Genomic DNA, 23,681 nt, shown 5'->3' with positions numbered 1-23,681 from the left:
TAACTTGCTCTCATGAGCACTTAAATAGATACATCACATGTCTTTCAGCAGGTAAATCCAATGATAAAAACAAAAGGCACATATTTCTACTTCAGGTCTTCTACTGTCAAAGAGTCAGAGTTGTCTGGACTGGCAGGCCAACTCCAGCGTTTGTTTTTGTTTGTGTGCTCCTGTTTTCTTTTGATAAAATCCATCTAAACGAGGTGCCCCCAGTCATTCTGACTGCGATACATTCAGAACCACACTGTGCCGTATTATATTACCCATGAGCACTAGCATAATGGGCTATTCAAAATAATGAGGTAAACCAAATCATACTGAGATGCACTCTAATAGGCCCGTTCACCTATTCACCTTAAGACCATCATTTCTCCTACAATGCGAAAGTCTGATAAAGTCTATATATTATACATTTCATTATGATTTCATTTAGCCGCTTGGAAAGGGCACCGAGTCACACAGAGTGAGCGAGAAACAGCTAACGCAGACATTTCTCTTAGTCTCTCCCTCAGCTGCAGAATCACATAATATTAAAACAACGTCCACAATGTGCTCAATTATTTCCAGCTCATATTGTTCTTTTCACTGTCCTAAGCGTGGGTCAGGGAGGGAGACCATGTTTGAGGCCTTCCTAAATGAAAGGAGTCTTTTCTCTCCCATATTCAGACTGCTTTCCATCAGTTTTGCCTCATTGGCCCCAATGTAGGTGCTGCAGGAGACGGTTGAGATGAGAATGCCACAAATGGCCTGAAACTAATGTTGGCCTCCCTCACCCTGCAGATTTACAGCACACTCCAAAGACTTTCTATTTTTCTTTTCAGTTTTTTTTCCATCACAGCCTGTCCCCCCTTTTCTCTCTTTTCCATCTACAGCCGTCAGTTTCTCAAAAGGAGTATCTTTCAACATCTACCCCAGTATCCATTTAACTCAAGCTGTTTCTCAACCTCTCTATTTCCACCACACTTATATCTGTCATGTCAAATCATCTGACAGCCAAAGCTTTTTCCATTTGAGCGCAATAGTAAATCAATGGCCTCAAAGCTGCACCACTTGTGTTTATTATGACTGAATCGCACATGTCAGGGTTAAAATGTCTGATATGGAAAGATGCTATTGTTCATCACTGCTGTGTTTTTATAAGTGTATCCCCAGTGTTTCTGAAGCCTTTCCTTTGTTTTAGAAAGTAGCAATCAGAAGCTGAACCTCATTAGCTTGAGGACTGTGATGTCTATCATAGGTGGAAATATTAATTAGCTTTTAAAATTGAATGTAATTTGTCTGAGATCAATCAAATACCCAACAGCAGCAGTGAGAGCTACATTAGCCTCTCGGTGCCACGCTGCCAGTTCTTTCTCCACTTTCATTCTAAAAGAGAGAAACCCATCAGAGGTCTATCTCACACCTCTTTGGGCGCGTCATTTGCATCTTTTGATGCTTGCTAAGCTGTAATTACACTTTGAAGGGTTAATCAGTCTTTTTAACTTTTTGAACCTGGATATTTAAAGGTCCAAGTGAAGAAATAAAGTCTAATCCAAAAGAGTTTGCGTGGTGTATGAGATTAGTAAAGGTAGTTTCACCATAAGACACAGGTAGGCAATTGTCAGGGGCTTAAGATGTTGGTGTGCATTTAATATGTGGTATATGTCTGGAATAACTAATAAGGGGCCAAGTGTGATTTCAAAAAGCATCATTTTCCAGGGAGGATCTTTGGCTCTAAGTCCTAACCTAACCTCGGCTAGCCTACTGTTAGGAATAAGCATGATAGATAGAGTCCCTCTTCCTTTCCTTTCTTTTCTCTTTGTAAATTGTTTTGGACTGTTTTTCATGTGGGAAATAAATATTGGGTTAAGCTGTATTGGAATGTCTGACCGTCTTGAATGCACCATAACAGCAGTGCATGCAAGGCTGCGATTGTGTCACGTTTAAAATAACATAAGAAGACTCAGGTAGTGGGGAACGCTGCCACTGAGGAGAAGAAGACGCCACCTTGGACTCTACAGCTAACCAAATCCAACAGACATGAATGAAACTGGTCATTGTTTCTTAGTTGTTACCAAACCGAACTAAAACTGAACTGAAAGAAAGCTTGGGCTCGCCGAAACACGCAACACGTCAACAGTGAACTAGGCCGGAGGTCCTAACGACAGCGGCATGCAGGTGAGCTTACCAAGCTTGTGTTTATCCATACTGAAAACCAGTCCTCTTTTCTTTAATACACTTGATGTAAGGGCTTTAGTTTCTGACATTGTTTATTCACCCAGGTTTAGCCCGTAACACTAGCCCAACCTAGCCAACCTAACCTAACCTAACCTAGCCTAGCCTAGCCTAGCCCAACCTCACCTCATCTCACCTAATCTAACCTTACCTTACCTCACCTCACCTCACCCCGCCTAACCTAACCTAACCTAGCCTAGCTTTCCAAAGCCAAGTCAAGCCTAACCTAAACTAACCTCACCTAACCTAACCTAACCTACCTAGCCTAGCCTAGCCTAGCCCAACCTCACCTCACCTCAATAACCTTACCTTACCTCACCTAACCTAACTTACCTAGGCTAGCCTAGCCAAGCCAAGCCAAGCTGAACCTAAACTAACCTCACCTCACCTAACCTAACCTTGTCCAACCTAGCCTAGCCTTGCCAAGCCAAGCCAAGCCAAGCTGAACCTAAACTAATCTCACCTCACCTTACCTAAGCTAACCTAACCTAACCTAAACTTGCTTAACCTAGCCTAACCTAGCCTAGCCTCGCCAAGCGTAACCTAAACTAACCTAACCTAACCTAACCTAGCCTAGCCTCACCTAACCTAACCTAACCTTACATAACATAACGTGCAGTGTTTCCCTTATTTTGAATTTTAAGATAGCTTTTCTTCAGTTTCTATTCTTACAGAGTCCATTATTTATGACATATTTGCTAGTGCTCTGTATGGACTATGGGGTGGGGAAAAGGGGTTGGGAGTGGAGAGAAGGATGGGATGGAGTAAAGGGCTGTCATGAACTTGTATATTTTTCTTTCATTTTTGTTTGTGTGCAAAGCATTTGTGCTGCATTTTTTGTATATAAAGCACTGTACAAATGAAGATTGATTGATTGATGACAGCAAGATCCAAGCCCCCCAAAATGTCCCAAGATTGTCTTCCTCTCAAGCAAATCACAGTAAGGCAGAGCCCTATAGGTATACTGAAACAATGAACAGGTGGTTCATATGTGAAAAATGGCATTAGACAAATGAAACTTAATGAATTTTGGAATAAGAACAGATACGCAACCAGAGATTCTGTTAGCAGGAATTTACTGGTCTTAAGCCAGTTTTACAGGTGGGTGTTCAGCAGCTAAAGATATTAACAACCAAAATGTCCTGCCTTAAAACACGCCAATTGCCAAATAAGTAAATAGTGAATAATTACATATTATATATTTTTTTACCTCAAAGATATATTGCAATTTTTTTTTATCTAAACTCAAACTAATAAAAACTCGAGGTAGTTTTACTACAAACCAGTTCCTGTTCAGTGCTGGGGTTTATCTACCTAGGCAGCACATGGCTAATTTAGGCGGTAAATATTCAGAAGAACATCATGGATAATAGTTGGGTGGTATAATCACTGATGCAGAGGCAGGGACGAGGAAAGGCCTGGACCTGGCAGAGAGATGTAGTGGTCTTCGATGAGTGGGTAAGTCTAGCTATAAAGAATTCTCAGATCAACAGTGTTCTACACAGACTCATGTCATGCAGAAATTTGGCTGTTGTAAGCTGCTAAGTTATGGTAGCAGCAAATGTGCTAACAGGCTAAGTTAGAGCTCATGCTGTTAACATGAAGCTGTTGTTTGTACGTTAACCTTAGGCCTTTATTTTGTAACTGACTAACCTTGCAAAGCAGATGGATGCACCCCTTTCTGTGTTTCTCACTGGCGAATCCATCTTGCAAAGCTCCCGTCTGAACTGTTTGGGCCAGGTTAGAAAGTGACAGGACCAATCAGCGATGAGGGGCAGTACTTTTGGGTGCATCAGCAAGCAGCAACAGGAGTCCGATGTAATTATGGCAGAAGAGATAAGCATGGATGCTGCTGAAGTGCCAGTTTTATCAGAACTTGACAACATTTCTTTGTTAAAATAAGAACAAAGAACAGCAGTGAGTTGTTTTCTTTTCAGAAACGCCAAAGTCGTGTACTGACATGTCTACAGTCGCCATGGTTTGCGTTATGCAGTTCTGTATGGAGTTCACTCCTTCTGTAGGGGTGCAGCTTGGTAGTGGCTACATCATGTGTTTTGTTGCTCTGATTGGCTCACAAAGATTTTTTTTTCAAAGGGTCTGCCCTTTCCCAATCGCTGTCTGTGAGTGGTTTTCCAGATGGACGTGTGATACATATCCATCTGAGTGCATGTGTGTAAGGAAAAGCTCACAGCTTTTATGTTTTTTACAGACAAACAAATAAACAAAAGTCTTTCCTCAGTCATTTCCAAGGTCCAGTCAAGATTAAAATAGATCCAGCAGGCTGTAAGAACAGGGTAAAATTTACTCTGGTTGACTGTCAGGCTCAGTTTCTTGGTCTTGGGTCAGGTTTGGAAATAAAAATGTGTCCCCAGTGTTGTTCTGTGCAGACATAAAGCTGACTCACAGTTTTTGTGTTTTTGTATCTTTTATTGCAGGTTATCGGTCATCTGGCAGTCATTTTGGCTGGAGACTAAAATGTATTTTATTATCAATAATTACTTTAAGTTATAACTGGCCTCGAGACATGATAAAATATCTAGATATGGCAAGTTTGAGTTATGATACACCTGCTGTTAGTGCTGTTGGAAATTCTGGAATCAGTGTTAATTTTTTGCAGATATTTTAAATTAAGACTTTTTTAAGAAAGATATTTTTGTTCTTTTCATGTCTTTATCAACAGAGAGGACGGTGGATAAAGTCAGAAACAGGATGAGGGAGTGGGGAAGGGACATGCGGGAAGGGAGCCACAGGCCAGTTTTGAACCCAGGCCGCCTGTGTATGTGGATTACAAGGCTGATGAAGAGGACTGTCCTGCAGCTACAACCAACATTTTATGTCTGAATTCTACTACCAGGAGCAGACATACATTTTCACATTTTGATTTGATGCAGATACTATGCCTAAAAGACTTAGAGATTCATCATACCTTACAGCTCATGCTCTCTCTGTCCCACTGCTTCACATAAAAAAGCACTTAGACAAGCAGATGTGATTCTCCTGCTCTCTCTCACCTCTGCTTGTGTTTTGACAGGTACCTTTTAGTCTTGTTTAGCTTTCTTGACAAAAGCTAAAGATACTTTTCCTGAGAGTTTTTAAATCAAAGATCTATTTTAGACTTGTCATCATCATGTCTTCCATATGGAACAAGGGTTTTTGATGAACATTTTTTCCAACATTTTATTTAAGTCGACAAAATTAAAACAGTGTGGAATATTTAGTGCAGACTTGGGATTTGATCCTTGCTTTGGTGCAAGAAAAAGATGCTTTAAAATATCTTGTTCACTCCCTATGATTGCTAAATGGAGAAGGGCCTCATACTGGTCTGTGTCTAGAGCCTCAAAATGCCCCTAGAGATTAACCTTCCCTGCTCTGATACCGGCCCATTAGCGCCTGAAACCCTCTTGTTTAGCCTCCTTAGCTGCCTGTCAGTGCTGTGGTTAGAGCCAGGGACCAACATACTCATGGAGCAATGGACAGCATGAGTCATATCCACCATGGTGCACTGCTTCAAGCGGCAGCTGAGGGCTGAGACACACCTTTACTGTGTACGCAGGCTGTAGGATGGCTCCAAACACCTAAACACAGCCTTACTCACCCAAAACATATTTGGTAATCACTTCACCATGAGCTCAAAGCACACCCTGGATGTTCAATCCAACCATCTAACCGCCAACATGTGATCTGAGGATAAAAGAGAGTGCATGTCTCCAGCAGGGCAGCACAATTGGGTGCCCTCCCCAACACCCCATGGCCCCACTGTGTGTGTTTTTTGTGCGAGGGTGAGTGCTTCCATGCTTTGCCGGAAAATCTGTCCTCTCTCCGACACGTTGGTGAAAGGCGATTTCCGTAATCCGGGAGTGTAAGCCTCGCTGTACAAATGGGCGTAAGGGACTTTGTATGTGTGGATGTGTATGTGTAGCAAAGAGCTGCATGTCTGTCTGGGTGTCTGATAAGAGGCACTGCACAAGGAGAGTTTGGAGTAGAAGCATTGGGTGTGATGCTGCCGTGGGGATTTGCTTTGGATGTCTCTTATTTCTTCATGTATAGATGACGCACAGCAACAACAACAATGGTTATGCATGACATGGTAGAAACAGAAGAACTTCTGGTCAGACTGCTCGTCCCTCAAGCATACTTGAAGCCATTCATTCCTTCTATCCTGTTTTTCCTGCAGGTTTCCCTGTGCTACTTGGTAGAAAATTGGAAATGGAAAAAGGAGATGAGAGAATGAATCTAACATGATGTTGGTCTTTCAAGTTGAGCATCAATTTACCTTTAAATTTTGTTTTTTTAACACAGTGCACTTCTGCATTTTATGAACAGATGGAAATCATTTGTGGCATTATCATTAATAATACCAAGTACCTTATACAGCCCAACTTTAAAAATACGGATATATCCCTTTAACTGCAGCTGGAAGCGGCTGTTCTTTTGCCGTAAGGGGCAGACCTGACCATTAGGCAGAGGTAGGCATAACCGGGCCCCCTGAATACATAACTAACCTGACCATTCTTCTCAACCATCCTGTTTTTTAAAGTTACAAGGGGTTAACACACTCATTAAAAGTGTGAAATATACAGCAAATGTTGACATGTTAGAGTTACATAAGAACTTTAAAAAAAAGTAAATATTTGTGTTAACAAAAAAACTTATTTACCTTTCAATTTAAAAAAAAAAACTTAAAAAATAAGTTTTTAGTTGTGCTATTTTACCAATTATTGTATGAAAAATTTGATGGAAATATACTGACACATAAATGCATTTGGTCATTTTTTAAAATGGTTTTGGTTTTGGCAAAACATGACTGTAAACTAAAGAAAAAAAAAATCTAACATTAACTACATTTTTTTTCATTAAGCAAATTATTATTTGTATACATCTTTTTAAATAAACTGTATTTTAAATTTGTATAAATGAACTTTATACTTTATATATTTTTAAATTTTATATTTTATATATTATATTATATATATTAATATTATACTTTTTATTGTTTTTTTTTATTTACATCTGTACAAATTAGTAAAAATAAAGACGCAAATTTAGTATCACAACGCTCTGATGTCATTTGGTAACGTGATGCCCATCTAGAGTCTCCAAATGTACATTTTTAAATTCACCTGGACATCTTATGTTCAAAAAACACTGACAGCCATTATAGCTTGATTTACATTGCCTTATGAGTAGCACTTTGTTGGGGGCAATGGATGTGGAGAAGGGCCCCATTCATGTGTTCCCCCAGGGCCTCAAAATTGCTAAATCTGTCACTGCTTTATCTCATTCACATTTTGTACTGCTTAATTTTGATGAATCATGACTATTGTCTACATTCGGCTGCAATTTCTGTTCCGTTATAGAGGGCAGGCACTTTTTCCTGTTTTTAACTTTTAACATTTGGCATCTCAACCTTTACCTCAGACCTTAGCCTAACTCTAAACAGAAATTTAAACCGATTTAATTCTGAAAATTTTACGAGTATACCTCTTCTGCCAGAGATGGTGTCTCACATGAATAATCTACAACAAAGGCTGTCAGAGATGTACAGTCTGCAGCTAGACCGCCTCGCTTTTCTCCCTCAGTGTGTGAAGTTCATTCATGGAGGTGGGCAAGGCTCGGCAGAGCCTCTCCACTCATCTTCTTTTGTTACTGTTTTTAATGAGGGCCTGGTGAAGGGATTTCCATACTGTACATATAAAGTATCATCAAATCCATCAGTAAATTCAGACAGGATTGTCTACATGCCTTTATATTTAGTATGAGTGCTTGTTTTCTGGTGTATTTTGCTTTGTTTGCAGCTTTTTAACAGTAACGCTGAGGCCTTTACTGAAACAGTGAAATAACCCAAAATAATGAGCATCACATCATATTCAGTAAAATGATTTAAACTCCTTTGTTCGCTGCCAGACTCAAAGTTTATCAAATTGCCTGCATTCATAAACACCAAACATTTATCTCAGTTAAAGGAGTGTTTGGGGAGCTTAGAACAATATGGATGTCATTATTATCATTTTAAGTGTGTTGTAACCTACAAAGAGATGCTCCGCGATGTGAAAAACAGTCTTGTAGCTTTATTAACAGGTGTAGAAACACCAGAGAGAGAATACTTCAGATCTATTCTTCTGAGACCGAGCATGAAGCTAGTATTTGTGTGCTTTCCAGGCAGGGATTTTTTTTTTGTCTACCCGTCTGCGGTGCCCAGAGGCGCAGCAGACAAATCATCTGGCATCATGACTTAAATCGGAGACAAGAGCAACGCTTTTCGCCTGCTGGGTTGCGTCTGATAGAAAATACCAGAATGCTGAGTCTCTTGGCCTCATGGTGATTCTGTGAGGTAGAACTGTATATTCTCTAATCTCCTCTCCTCGATTGTCTGAATAAGCACTTAGAAAACATATATTGGTTGGCTACCTAGTTTTTTTTTCAATCAAACCTCTTCTCTTCAAAGATAAGTTCTCTTAAAGTTTTTTTTCTCTCTTGGCTCACCAAAGACATTCTGTATCAGACAGAGATGAGAGGTTTTTGGTGGAATTTCACAGAATGTCGCTCACCCTGACAAGCATGTGAGGGAAGGGTCCTCGGGAGTTTTCAGGCACATTGATTGGTGGGATGACCCAGTCTCTCTTCTGTCGCCTCAGCCCATTGGCAGAGGAGCTCCTCTGATGTTTTCTAGGAAACTTGATAACTCTGGGTTGGGATTCCCAGACTCTTGACAGCCTTTCCTCAAAGCCATTCTGAAAAAGAAGAGAAAAAAACCAAACATATCATACCATGTCTTTCTTTGAATAACTCGTACATGTTATCGTTTGAAGAGTACTATTTTCTTTGACAGGTTGGAAGATGAAGCTTTACAGTGCTATGAAATGAAAAGTTTCCCACTCCGCAAAGATTGAAACTAAAGTACTAGGTGTCAAATTTACAATACAGCCATTCTGGGAGAGTGACACATGGGTATAGAAGAGGAAATATAAATGTTTCTGCTGGATCACATTTCAGGGAGCTTTGACATGACACAGTTTAGGTGGTTTCACACCTGGACTGTTTGGAGAAGTTGTTCTGAAACAGAGGGGCATTTCTACTTCGGCTCAGATTTGCCCATAGTTGAACACCAGACTCTAATCACAAACCATGACGCCAAGTGAGAGGTTTTGATCTTGGCAGAACTAGCTGTAGGAAGTGTTTTGTGCATTCATTAAGAGCTGCATTTGTTGTGTTTTTGTTTCTGCTTTTGTGCTGCTGATTTACTTTGCTATGTCCATTTATGTCCAGTAGCAGCCTTCCCCTACAGAAACATTAGTGACTGGCGTCACTACACGTGTTTTGGCTACATTGTCTTGTTTGTCGTAGTCAACCATTTTTAGAAAATCAATCTTGTCTTTGTCTCTTCTCTATCTCTCTCTTACACGCTCACCATGCTTTGCTTTGTTTTGTAAATAGCTTGTTCATTGTATTTAAATTATAATAGTTATTTGTTGAATTTTCACTGACAACAACTGATGCTGCTTTGTTTGCAAAATCCTATTACAGATTAAAAGAGAATTTGTCAGTGATTATTGTGCATAATACTTTAATAATGTGCCAGCTGAGGTCAGTGCTCATTGTCACACCTTCAGTTCAAATACTCAAATATTCAGATACCAGTATTTATTAAATACAACAACAACAGCAGCAATAATAAGAATAAGAATAATCTAACATTAAAACCCCAATAACTGGTTGATTCATCAAACTATTATATTATAGTAGTAGAACTAGAGTAGTAGTGCTCCTACTACTATAGTAGTAGTAGTTATCTAAGCTGCAGCAGTTCAGCTATCGGGGAATTCTGTTCATATATGAAAAAAAAATTATAGAACTAATCCTAATTTTGCTATCTTCACTCTGCTCTTAGGGCTCTGGTGCTATGAAGCATAAAAATGGTGACATGCTTACATTACTCATGTCAGCAGAGCTTCAGAGGACTCAACTGTTCAACAGCTTGTTTAGTTCACAGAATTTTATCCAGGAATTTGTTTCATCACTAAAACCTCCACTTTTGGCGAGCTGCTCTCAGAGAGCTTCTCTGTCAATAGTAACAGGTGTTACAGTTTAAAGAGTGACCGTGTTAATTGGTAACCTTTAGTCACTTGTCTGTGATGCTGCTGTTACAACAAATGTTAAAAATGCCAGGAGTACTCACAAATACTTTTAAGTTTATCTATTCATTATAATATCTCTTCTAGCTCATTAGACATGTCTTTATAGAGTGACTGAACCCTCAGACTAGTTTCTTCAGATTAAAACCTCTGCACAGGGCCATCCATAAAGGGGAAGGCTTCCAGGAACCAGACTCAGGAGCCAATTTCAGTGGAGGTTTGCAAAGATGTTGTTTGTACTGAATTTAGGCAGTATCTTTTTTTTTTTTAATCCAAACCTAAAGTCTTCCATTACATGGAAGCAATGAAAATAAAGATTTATTTGTTGATGCTTGTTTTAAAGGTGGGTCCATTGAACTTAACTGTTAGTGCAGTCATGTCAGTGTGTTGAGTCATGTTAGGCACCTGCAAGAGACATTGTTCTGTGTGCTCCAATGATCAGAGCCAGAACCAGGAGGCAAACGTTAGATAGGTGGCTCATTCTACAATCCAACATATACACATTGATGTTGTTAACGCTGGTAATATTAAGATCCATAATACTAAATATGTCTGGGAAGGGCCCATTTACTGAGCCTTTCAGGGGCCTGGCCATGTCTGTGGGCAGACCTGTTTATGCATGGGAATTTAGTAGTAGTGTTGATCAGTTAGAGTGTAAATCTTGCCATTTTAGCATTGAGCATTTATATTAAACATTTTATTTAAAAGTCTACATAGTGATTGCCTTCTACAGGTTGAAACTGTCCACTGTGACTATATTTTTCTGAAGACTTGTCCTGTAACACATAGAAGACATTTAGAGTGATCAGGTCCAACTCATTCATCATAGATGAAATACAAACATAAGGTATGTGATATCGGTTTATGACATCTCATTTGGCTCAGAGAGAGTCGGAACAGTCATATAACATACATGCAGGAAATATTTAGACCCGCTTCACTTTCATCCAGTTTTGTTATGTTGCAGCCTGATGCTAAAGTCAATTAAAATCATACTGACATTTACTGAATGCATTATACAACTGTAAATGTGTTAATTTTACAAGGTTTCAATGCCAATCCTTATTCAGAAAGCAATAATGTTAATGTTTATCTCACTGGCCATCTGATCTAGGCTCCCAGAGACAGGTAAACTGTACATTTTTTGTATTTCAAGTGGGCCTGTTAATATTAAAGCGTTAACGCTCGTGATTAATGTTAAAAGGTTAAAGGCGGGTCAAATGAAGCCAGCAGTGATGAGTGAGGAGACAGACCCAAGTCTTTTTCATGGCAAATTTCCATTTAAAAAGCTGCCTAATGGAAGTCTGGATGAAACAGAAGTTGTGTGTACATACTGATGAACTGTCTTTACACCGAAGCACAAGTCTACCACCGCTGAGCAAAGCACATCTTTGCCAATGCTAGCAAAGACGCTAACAACAACACGAGATCAAGCCATGACAGCTAATGTTGCTAATGTTAGCAAAGATGCTAACAACAAAACAAGAACAAGCCGTGACAGCTAATGTTGCTAAGGTTCGGAAAGACACCTACAATGACAGGGGATCAAGCCATAACATCAAGCTACACCTGCACAGTCCAGCAGACCAAAACGACAACATCTACGCTAACTAATGCGATCGCTAATGTGTCGCCGGAGACTGCAGACCATGGACATCGTTGATGACAACGGGCTTCAACACATCATCCGGGTCGCCTCGGATGACCTATACCACAGAACACCTACGAGAACTACTGTCACAAGAATCCATAAACTGTATGACAGCTAAAAAGGTAACAAAAGTGAAGCAGCTGGCCCGAGCTACATTTATTTCACTGACGAGAGACCACTGGACATCAGTCAGCAACTTCAGCTACCATGAGGTAACAGCACACCTGATCATTCACTCTACAGCAGGAGTTATTTTGTACCTGATGTGTTTGTCTTCTGGGCTCATTTGCAGTTTATAAATATTATTGCTCAGTGAATTAAGACACTCTGATTTACAAAACACAAATAAGTTTAAAAATGCAAGTAAATGTAGAATTTTAAATGTTAATTTATAGAAAATAATAATAATCATAATAATACATGTTTTAATAAAAAGTGCTTCCAAAATGCTGTACATAAAGTTAAAATAATGAAAATAAACACTTGATAATAAGAACGTTTAAAAATAAAAAAATTACTGAAACTAAAAAAATGCTGTGATTAATCATGATTAATCATGATTAATCACAGTATAGTGATGTGATTAACTTGATTAATTTGTTTAATTAATTGACAGCATCAATTTCAAGATGTGAAATCGGTTAAGATCCCGTCGTTCCCATTTGATGCTATTACTTTTATAGAATGTTTTTACCCAGAAAGGTTCAGGACCAGTGTTGTTGGGCAAAAACCTGGATGTTTGCTCTTCAGTAGGTGTGAAAGCAGCCTTAGCCTGCCTGATGCCTCAGATTCTGAAAATAAAGGACCTCCTCAAAAGAAAAACAACTGTATTTTTCCCACCAGGGTGCTTGCTCTTTCTGCATCGTGCACAGAATCCCCCCGAAAAACATTATACCATCCAGTCCCTGTCCTCTACGTCCCCACTGACAACAGAAAACAATGCAACACTTTGGCCTGACAGGAGCCTGTCATAAGTTAAAACAGGTACTGATGAAATAGCGGTGTAATAAAGAAAGCAAGAGGAGAGAAAGAGGCAACCGCCCTGAAGTTTTGTCAGCACAGAAATCACTTGTAAGACAAGCAACTGAAAATGTCAGCCACGACTGGAGAGATATTTTCTTAAAAACAACTTTGAAAACAAAGTTTAAAGACTATCTGGTTGACTTTCCCTCACAGGTTTGTATGTATATTTTAGTTTTTTTTTGCAGTTAAAGTAAGTTTGAACACAGAAAGACAGAATGCATCATGGGAATCTCCTGTATAGAAATGTATATGGGAGTGTATACAACCCCCTGCAGCTATATCTGCAGAAACAAGATTGTGCTCATGCTCTCGCTGCTAAAATAGGGGTTAGAAGGGTGTGTAAGAGACTGCGTGTTTCTCCCAATCCTCTATGGTGTCCTCCTTTGTAAGATGGTTGTATTGCTGTAATCCACCTAATCCTATTGTTGTCTCTTGCTGTGTACAAACACACACATGCATGCACACACACTAGCTGGCAGCATGCTGCTGTCACCTGAAGCTCAGAGGAAATCCGCCTGTTCATCCCACCTGGAACACACACGTAAAGGCAGAGTGGCACGTGTGCACACGAGCAGCGCAGTCATGCCAAACACAAACCACCCGCTCTTCCTATCAATGCACACCTGTAAGCCACACCTGTGAAAGCCCAGTGTATATTTTTCATCCTTTGTTTGAACTCTTCACACATTCACAGCTCAGAGGATTGAACAGGCAGCTCAGCGCAGACCTCCTGACAGCCAACGCTGAGGGTTTAGTGACGTAAAGCGGGCAGGGCTTGGCGGTTGGAGGACAGATAGAGGAACAAGTGGACCAGATGTGTTTCACAGATAAGATAACTCTCATTGCAGCTCGACTCATCCAAAACATTCACAGGTACCAATTGGCATGAGCGAAGCTGGGTGCTGCCAGCCCCCTCCACGGGAAGCAGGTGGAATTAGTCTCTGTCTGCGTTTCTGTGGCTCTGTGCATATTTGCAGATGCTCATTTGAAACAAACAAAAAGCTGGGAAAACAAACAAGGATGTACGAAAACAAACAAGCACGCAAATGAGGATAAACAGCAGCGCTCTCTGGCAGATAACCATGAATTATCAGCGCCGATTATAAGTCAGTACTCAGGGACGGTTAGAACATACATGACACCACGGCAGTGTTCTTCCTCATCTAATCTGAGCAGTGAAGTGAGCTGCTGCCATGATAAAACCCTTATCTGCCTCCACAGCGATCAGCAAAAACAATTAAAGAATAGTTTCTTTATGCGCCAATCTTTATGCAAATGAAAGCAGCATGACTGCAGTAAGGATGTGGAAGCATTTGATTGGTTGGATCCTAAAATTCCTGTGAAAATGTTGCCAAACAAGAAAGAGACAGTCAGGCAAATAAAAGGGAGACATACTTCATTGTAACTCTGCTTGTGGATGATATCAACACAATGATTGTATGTGACTGTCACTTTCAAACAGAACGGCAAATGGCACGCTTTCAAGTTAATGGACAACATCGAAAATATAGGGGAATTTAAAAGTGGATCATCCCTGCATGGGAGGTCGAGAGAAATGGTGCTTATTAAAGCTGTGCATGTGCAGTGGCTACGTCTGCCTGCACATATGGAGCTCATGCATGCTGTCCTTCATGTGTGCACATGTACAAATGTGTAAAAATAATGCATGAGCATATGCGCGAGTATATTTGTCCATGTGTTTATGTGTGTCCCAGACTGTTGCTGTGTGTGAACACATGACAAGCAGTCAGTAAGTGTGTCCCCGCTGTGCCCGCGGCTCCTGAAACCCAAAGGCGGCCGGGGCCAGCTGGCAGCTCTCTGCTCCCAGGCAGGCTGCACATTGCTGGGGCATTCTTTAGGCCTGCAGCCCTCGAGCCCTGGAGCTGACATCTGGAGGTTATCAGTCAGACAAACAGGCAGAACAATACAGTGTGTGCTCATTGCCCATTCTCTGTTCAGAGTGGCTGTGAAAACATTTGATCCAGGTCTTTTGATGTTATTTTTTGTCTTTAGTGTTGCTTTTCTTTGCTGGTTCACTGTGATAAAAAAGAGATGAGTGCTAGTCTTCAGTGAGGAAGATGCTCTCCCAAGAGAGGCTCTCTGAAAAATTCAAGTGAAGAAAAACAACAATGAAGCCAAACTTAATACAAAATGTATTGAAATTCTCCTAGCAGTTGTTTGCCTGTTGAGATGTGCAGCTTTCCAGTGTGGATTGTCAACATAACCAAGTTTAAATTCAAAAAGTTAAAGCACACAACCGTCCGACCCTGCTGGTGTTGCTTTCCAACAACCTGTGTACCCCAGGGTCCTGCATTCCACCCTGCTTCTGGCCTTCGCTGTAATCTACCTTGAACAGGTGAGGCCGTCTAGGGAGAGTGCAACAAAAATGCAAATCAAATAAGCACTAAAACCAGCTCCGGCAAACAGTCAGGTCCAAATCCAGCGGTGCATAACTGATGGGCTCTAAGCTGGTGGAGAAGGCAAACCAACGTGCCATGAAATCAGTACGGGTTGGAGAGCACTCAACGAGAGCCCCTACCTGTGTGAGGTGTGATAGCCTGAGTACATAAACACAGCAGAGAGGGCTCTCAGGCCAAAGATGCTCTACACTTCAATTGCTGTGGTATTGTAAACCAGAAAAATTAAATACTGAAATGAGCCGCTCCATCATGGAGCACATTCCAAGTATGCTAATTTCTGCTGCTGAAACTGAGCTGTGAGAAAGCAAGCCAGTTATTAAAAGCACATCAGCGCACTCACCGTGCTGTACAACAAAGCAGGCATAGCAAAAGGAGCATGCTGTATTGTGTAGAGTACAGATGAACCAATCATACAATTTTAACACCCCACTATCTCTTTCTACACATTATCTACATGCACACAAAGCCTGCAAACAATATGAGCCACTGTTTGAGCTGTCTGTCTTTTAATCACCATCGGGGCACGGAGGATATCCTGAGCCGCTTGCTGCCTTCACTGCCTTGGCTGCGTTGATTAAGCAGAGGCGGGCTGCGGTTAGGTGATGTGATTACGATAACCTCTTTTTTTCAAAAATAACTATTGACTTTCAGAACAAAGAGATGTGTGATACCAACTGCTCAACTTTGTGTGTGTTTACTGGAGCAGAAAAGGAAAATGGGCCACACAGTTCAAGAACACAGCGCCGATAATGCAGAGGAGCTTTACCTTCAATTTCAGGAAATCATCTCTTTAAGCTGCACACGGCAAACTGTTAGCTGAAATGTAGACTTCACTACAGGTTATAAAGCAATGTATCACTGGAAGAAATCTGGCACAGCTTAATTCTCTCTATCACAGCTGCTTAAAGAAGTAAACATTCTACTTTTATGTTGCAAGCCTCTCGAGCCAACACAGGACTCCTGTTTGGAGAGTAGCGAACACTCAGTCCCTGTTGAAGAAGAAAGGCCTATTGTCTCTAATGGTGCTAATGAGCCATATAGTTTTTCCATAAATTGGTCATAGTCTCACATCTGTAAGTCAAAGACATCATTCTATTCTAAGTACATATGCAACAATCATGAGAGATTAGTGCAAATACCAAAGTTTTTGTCTTTACTTCTTATGGTGTAACACCTACACTACACAGCAAATACTGGAGTGTTGAAATCTTAGTGTTAAACATTTCAGAGTTGATTTTAACTCCCAAAGTGTAATTTTAACTCCATTCTCCTTTCCATTGTAATCATCAGTATTAGTATTGATCTAAACTCTGCCCAATGCCACTCCAAACCAGAGTGAGGTTTCCCCATCATGCCCTTGGACAGAACGTTTTAGATGTGTTGATATGATTCCTGTTGTACAGGGATCTCTGTACACACTTCTGCACCATGAGTTAAGTTCTCCACTAAGTTAGTCATTACTCACGTCTGCATTTAAGGGTGGTGGACTAATTTTTAGACATGTGGCTTTGCCATGGATGTTCAGAGAAGATGGCAATTTTTCAAGTAGGAAAAGTGGACTGCATTGTGTCTACAACTAAAATTGCAAAACCTGCAAATCTGCAGCCATGGTGAAATAAAATACCATTTTGTTGCTTTAAAATTACACTTTAATGTGTCAGAAAAACATCTGAGAATTATATAATCTAAAAAAAAAAAAACAAAAAAAACAAAACAAAAAAAGAGACAATTTAATTTATCACTAGAAGAGCTGAATTGACACTGATGATTTTTCTGTGTATGCCAGCATTTTCTCTCGTGCTAGCCTCCTGAGAGCTAATATTTGGAATACATTTTTTATATTTAGCCTGCTACTTATTTGGGATTAGTAGGACCTGATAAGCATGGTAACCAAACATTATATCACAACAAGAAGTAGTTATTAAAAAAAAAAAAATGATAAGACACCATTGCATAACAATATGGGCCATTTTAACCAAAATAGTAGAAAACAGAGTTGGAAATATATTTTTTGTACCCAAATTATATATATAAAACCTGACGTGAAAAGCCTAATTCTAAAATGTTTGATAAGCCAAGTTAACAGTCTGCTTACTCCTGCATGTAAAACATTCAAACGTAGCGTATGTAGCTAACATAGCTCTGTTAGCTTCATACTCTATGTAGATAACATAGCTAAAGCTAAAGCTCACAACGCTCATGTATATTTCTAATTTCAGAGCTACAAAGCTAACACTAGCTATGTACACTACATAGCTAGATAAGGTTTGACAACATTAGCTTTGGCTACATTAGCTTTGGCTATGTTTGTGAGAGCTTTTGTTGTTTGAGCTAACATTGTTACCTTGGCTTAAGTAGTATAGTCTATACTTATCGTTATATTAGCTTTAGCTAAGGCTAATGAAGCTAAAATGAGCCACCATATGTGTATTTACTTCTAAACAGGTCTAACTTTCCCCAGAGTAAAATCTATCTGTTTTTCCCTGTTTAATTTATGAAATGTTTCTTAGTCTGTAATGTTTGCAGTGCTGTTATTTCATGAATGTTAATGCCCAACTGTCTTTATGAATAAAGTTGAATAAATTAAAAAATAAATCTGTTGTTCTGGCAAATTGTGGCACTTCTGTCCTGACAGAGGCAGCGTCTCAGTTTAATGTAGTGGTGGGCGTATCTATCCTAAAGTATCGATATATCAATATTTACATAGTACTCATTTGGTATCAAGTACTTCTTAAAAGTATCGATATTAAATGAGTACTTTAAAAAAGCGTCTAACCATGCACCCCATCTGTTTGTTTGCAGTTGCCCTCGTCTGTCTGTTGTGCCAAAAGTCCACTGCCGCGCTGTTTTCCGTGTCACGTGACTTTGGCGACCAATCAGATAGAGGAAACTCGCACATACACACTCAAGGCATCAGCATACACATGGTTATTCAGAGTCCTCATGTCTGTATCAAACTGGCGAGAACAGCAGAAATAAACTGCTGCAGCTTTGTGGAATAACTTTACACAAAAATGCAAAGGTGAGTCAGCATTTCCCGTGTCTAACAAGTTTTTATCTCAAAGTTTTAAAAAACTGATGCATGAAGAGGATGTTAGTGTCATGTCTAATCTGCACCGCTCACTTTCAGACTAAAGACACTGATGGTGTTTTTCACTGATGGTGAGCCAAAGCCACAGCTAGTGCTGTTAGTCATAAAAACCAGGAAAGAAAGTTCTGTGGCTGACTCTGATGCAGGTGTGATTCATTTTCATTGACTTTGAGAGTGTACTTCTAAATCTGTTCCTCTTCATTACTGTTTACTAGTTTTTCTCCTATAATTTGACTGCCTTTTCCAAAAGTTTAGAAAGTTGTTTGCAGCATTTTCTCAAACCACACATTGAATAGTCCATGGATTAATTAACTAATTTAAACAGTCTAACCATTAGGTACAGTGGGGAAACAAAATAGATAAAAACAAGTCCCATATCACAAAAATATATAAGTTAAAATCCTGCTTTGTAATATGTTTTACCCTGAATACTTAGTTAGATAGTTAAGGATAACTCGGAAAAGAATTAGTTCTATTTATTAAGGCTGATAAATAAATGATAAAATATGTTTTTTGAGTTTTTATTGGCCTTATTCATATCATTTTAATAATTATGTATGCTGCTGCTTTTACAAGCAAAAAGTATCGGTATCAAGTATCAGTATCGGTGATACTGGTCCTGTATTTACTTGGTATTGGATTGACTAGTTTAATGGCCTTTGAGAGGGGATGGCTGAGCTCTATGGTCTGTAGCCAGGCTGTCTTGCTTCAATTTAAGACAAACCGACCAGCCTGAGCTGCAAACTGTGTTAGGTGCATGTAAGCAAAAGTTTTTTTGCTAACTATAATAATTGTATTTCCATCTCTAAAGCATTGCTCCTGCCAAATTTGAGCAGGTAGCCAAGAATATATTATCTAAGCTTGTCATACAACAGAAGAAAAGTTGTTCTTAAACCTTTGGCAACTAGAAAACATGCATATGTAGAATAAAGGTTTTGCAAGCTGGAAAAACTACAGACTGTGTTAAAACTTGAAATAAATAGCAGAAGAGCAGGTGAACCAAAGATGGCAAAGCTCTCAGGGCTTTTCATTATTTGTGTCACTGGAGGGGGCAAGATTTTTCTAAGGAACCCAAGTGAGCTATCATTTCCCCTGCTGACTCATCCAGAAAATCCTGAACCTAAAACTGATGAAAGACATTTTAAACGTCTACATTCATAATTCAAACTTATGTCTTAGTTTGTTTCATTTTCACAACAACCTTTTCCAACACAAATAAGCAAAATTTCTGATTCTGCCTTAAGGACTAAAATGTTTTATGTATAGCTGTGATTCTGTGTTTGTTCTTATAAGATTAGACATTTTCTCTTGTTGCAGTGTACAAAATATTAAACTGAAGGGCCAGACAGTCTGCAGGGAACAGGAAGTCCTGGGGGACATTGTTAACATGACCTCCCTCACAGGGTCAGACTCCTGACTGCAGGGCTGTTTCACTTCACAGCAGCTCACAGTTCCAGACCAGACTTCACAGCTCATGCTCTGAGTTTTGATTCCTCTAGATGAAGGGATGATTTCAGTCTAACAAATGTTCGATTCTGAAGAGAACAACATGTAACAAATGCATGAGTCAACCAGACGGAGGAAGCCTACAAAAAACAAGATCGTAAATGTCATACTTCCCACTCAGGTCACAAAAAGCTGATAACAGCAGTTAATAAGTGAGAGTTTTCAGTCTTGTGGAGGTTGTCACTCAACATTTAACGCTTTGCGTTTAACACACCTAATTGATGTGAGCCCATCAGAATCAGCGGTATCACTCTGTTCTGAAACAGAGAGACACAAATGACTCAGTTGGTATGTTTAGAGAAAGTTAAATTATTATGTTAGAATAAAACTGGATTTTAATATACATGCTGATATATAAGTGAAACTGTTCTTAGCTGAATTTCACAAAGTCAGACCTGGGTAATGTGGTCTGACATCTATTTACTCATGTGAGGGAACAAGAGGGGACAAGACCTTCTGTCCATTCTCCACAGTTTCCTTGACTTTGGCCCAGAAGTTGATGAGCATAAAGGGAGTCAGTAGCTAGCTCTTACCATTTGACCTAAAAACAGTTCATCACTTGCTTACTTATTGACAGGAGGAAGGTAACTAGCTGACTAGAGTACCATCGTGATCAGCTTAAAGGAGCCATATTGCTACCATCATAGCAGGGGCATTCATGCTACTGTTAATAAATCAATCCCCTGATCAGGTTTCTTACAGCCAATCACTGATCACCAGTGACCCAACTACTGATAAGATACCAATCACTTTGGTGTTCTATATATCAGCTGTATTAGTTGTCAGTCTATATAGCTTGGTAGTGTACTGGGATCTCATACAAGTAGAAGAGTAAGCTGATTAAAGGGGCACACAAGTCTTCCTTTTACTGACTATGTTCAACAGAGCAGTACAAAAACCTCCTAAAGAACAATGCCACAAGTATGCTACAGTAAAGAGGACTGAGTCAGTCATGTGCATACACTTTTGGCATGTAGGGCACTGGGGACTGGTCCCAGGGCCTAATTTACCACAGCCCAGGGCTGGAGTTGAAGGGGAGTGCTGATGTCTGCGATAACCACAAACCAAACCATCATTGTTTGGCTTTGTGTGCAGGCTGAAGGTCGTTGGATGACATAACATGATTTCTTTGATTTAAAAAAAAGGAAAAGAAACTAAACATGATCACTGAAGTTCTTCAAGCATCACTTCTTGTCATCTTTTCTTTTTGTGTCTGAGTCAGTAAAAGTAACAGTAAAATGCAAGGACAACCAGAGCTCGAATGGGGTTGTGTGAATCCTCCTCTCTGCCTGATGGTTTCCTCATGTGGCTGAATCAGCACATCTACTTCAGCTTCAATTTTCAGCTATTCATGCCTTAAAGTTCAGCACAGTACTGTACATAAAAGGAAATAAGTGTCCAAACATTAACTCAGCTACATTATGCAGCTGATACATTGATTTAATTCTGCTAAGAAAACAAATTTAACCCCCTAACAACTCTATTTATTCACATTTCTCACCAGAACCCAAATTTTCTATCAATAAAGTCACATAAAAACAACAAAGAAATGTCATATACACCATGAGCATTGCCTCTGGCTCTGCATGGCAACGCGTGTGTCAGATTTGCCTTAAAACACTTAGTGGCACTTACTGATGTTGTTTCCCCTTGTCTAGAGCTTTGCCTGTGCTGTAAAACTCTAATGTACATCGCTTTGAAAGAAAGTGTCTGCTTAATGATCCATGGTGGAACTTTTCTTCACTTATCACACTAAACCAAACAATTATAAACAATATAGACTTTATAATAAAGTCAGCAGGCATGTATTTGGTAGTGGCTGAACAGGCATACAGCAAGGTTTTGTATCCATTTAAGCTACCAGCTTTCAGAATTAGACATGAAACCACTAAACAAAACAAAAGAGCTAACATGAATTCACTGATGGGATTTAATCTGCTGTTTTCAACACAGATTTCAACTCTAAATTTCCTTTTTTTTAACCAAAGGAACTTGAAACAAAATTGGGAAGGGTTTATCACAGCAGCTTCAAGTGGAGGACGACACCACATATTAACTAGGTGATCAGACTGGTGACTCCCAGCATCATTTCCAGTATTTGGATCTTGTGTTTTAACCCTTCACCTTTACCCTAAGCTGTTTTTGTAACCATTTTGTCTTGCCTGGACTTGATATCTTAAAAAGCTTGTAAAACATCAACCCTGTGCTGTACAGTCAAGCTCTTAGCATCCTTTTATTCAACCTGGACTTCAATGTGCTGCAGTAATGTCACTTGAATAAAAAAAAAAAAACCCTATAGGACTATACAAACAGAAGAAAAAAACTTAAAGATTTATGTGTGACACACAGCAAACAATAATGACTATGACTATTTTTGCACAAACTTGTTCTTCCATCTCTTGGGGACCAAAAGTGAAACAAAAATAATTCTGTGACAAGAACGCTTTGTGCCAATGTTTGAAGTGGTTCCTGTCTGCAGTTACACAGAAGGCCACATCACAGGCTCTCTGTCTCTCTTTCTCTCAGTTATGGGCTATTCATGTCATCCCCATCATGATCTAAGTGTCTAAGCCGGTCACAAAGCAAAGCTGGTACAAAATTTAGCCTAGCACCTAGCAGGAGAAATGCTTTGAAATGGATGAAAAACTGGATAAGAAGAAGTTAATTATTGGGTTTACTGGTGTGGATTTAATCTTTAAATCACCCAAGTCACCTAGGTCCAGGCCTTGCAAGCAGAGCTTCTGCCAGTCTCAGAGGGTTAATAAATATCGTCTAAACATGATTGGCTGCTAATCAATCAGGGTATCCCCACTACAATGTATGCCTTCTCCCATGGTTGCAGCTTACATTAGTGTTCAGCAAACAGTTCATATATATTCTCATGATTTTATGTCTATGGAGTCAAAGAACCAATCAGTTGTGTGCGGATGCGTGATTCTACAGAGGCGTCTGTTTCTGTTGAACGCATCTGAGGACAAACTGACAAAAACACATGTAACCAGTGTTCCAGGAAAAAATGTATGTACCTGTATGCCTGACATGCCTTTCAAATTTCCATGTGATTAGAGAAAACACATTTGTTTCTTGTTCAATTATTGAATCTTTCTCGAGCTCTACGATGTGGGGAACATAATTATACAGTGAAACTACATCACCTGGTCCTTGCAGACTCCACCAGTGTGGAACATTAGCTCAATCAATGTCAATTATTTCTCTCTCTCTCTATTATTGCTCTGCCAGGAGTGGGCAGAATTTTAATCCTAACACTTATTGCTTCAGCTACATGACTTCTTCTTCTGCTTTTTGTCATGATTAGAAACATGACTGAACATTAAGCCCAGTGGCGTTCAACAAGTAATGCAAGAAAAATGATAATAGCTTTGAAGTGAAGGGAAGTGAAAAGAAGCAGAATTGCCTGTTCACTGGGCTTTGAATAGTTCTGCAGTTTGCTTTAGCTAATAATGCTGCAATAGCAAATAGAGCCATGGAGCTGCTTTCATAAGGAGCATCTATGAGAAAGAGGAGTGTGTGTCTTTCAGTAGCTTATTATTCATTTCAATTCTTACTCTGGGGTCATGATTCAATTCAAAATCAATTTTCAATTCACACTAGTTTCTGAGTGACAACACATTTCGTATTTGTTA

At 39.6% G+C, this 23,681-nt stretch overlaps 1 protein-coding gene across 2 annotated transcripts in view; it reads right to left on the bottom strand.

Annotated features, from left to right (window-relative positions):
- cdh4 (cadherin 4, type 1, R-cadherin (retinal)) overlaps positions 1-23,681 on the bottom strand; it is a 374,266-nt gene that overhangs the window by 116,044 nt on the left and 234,541 nt on the right. For both annotated transcript variants that reach the window (XM_041783129.1, XM_041783130.1), the window contains exon 5: positions 8,763-8,945. In XM_041783129.1, the coding sequence (XP_041639063.1) occupies positions 8,763-8,945 (183 nt within the window). The remainder of the gene's footprint in view (positions 1-8,762; positions 8,946-23,681) is intronic.

This window comes from Cheilinus undulatus, linkage group 3 (assembly GCF_018320785.1).
Source record: "Cheilinus undulatus linkage group 3, ASM1832078v1, whole genome shotgun sequence".
Taxonomy (NCBI): domain Eukaryota; kingdom Metazoa; phylum Chordata; class Actinopteri; order Labriformes; family Labridae; genus Cheilinus; species Cheilinus undulatus.
The sequence above is the reverse complement of the archived record's forward strand: the minus strand, read 5'-3'. Positions and strand labels throughout refer to the sequence as shown.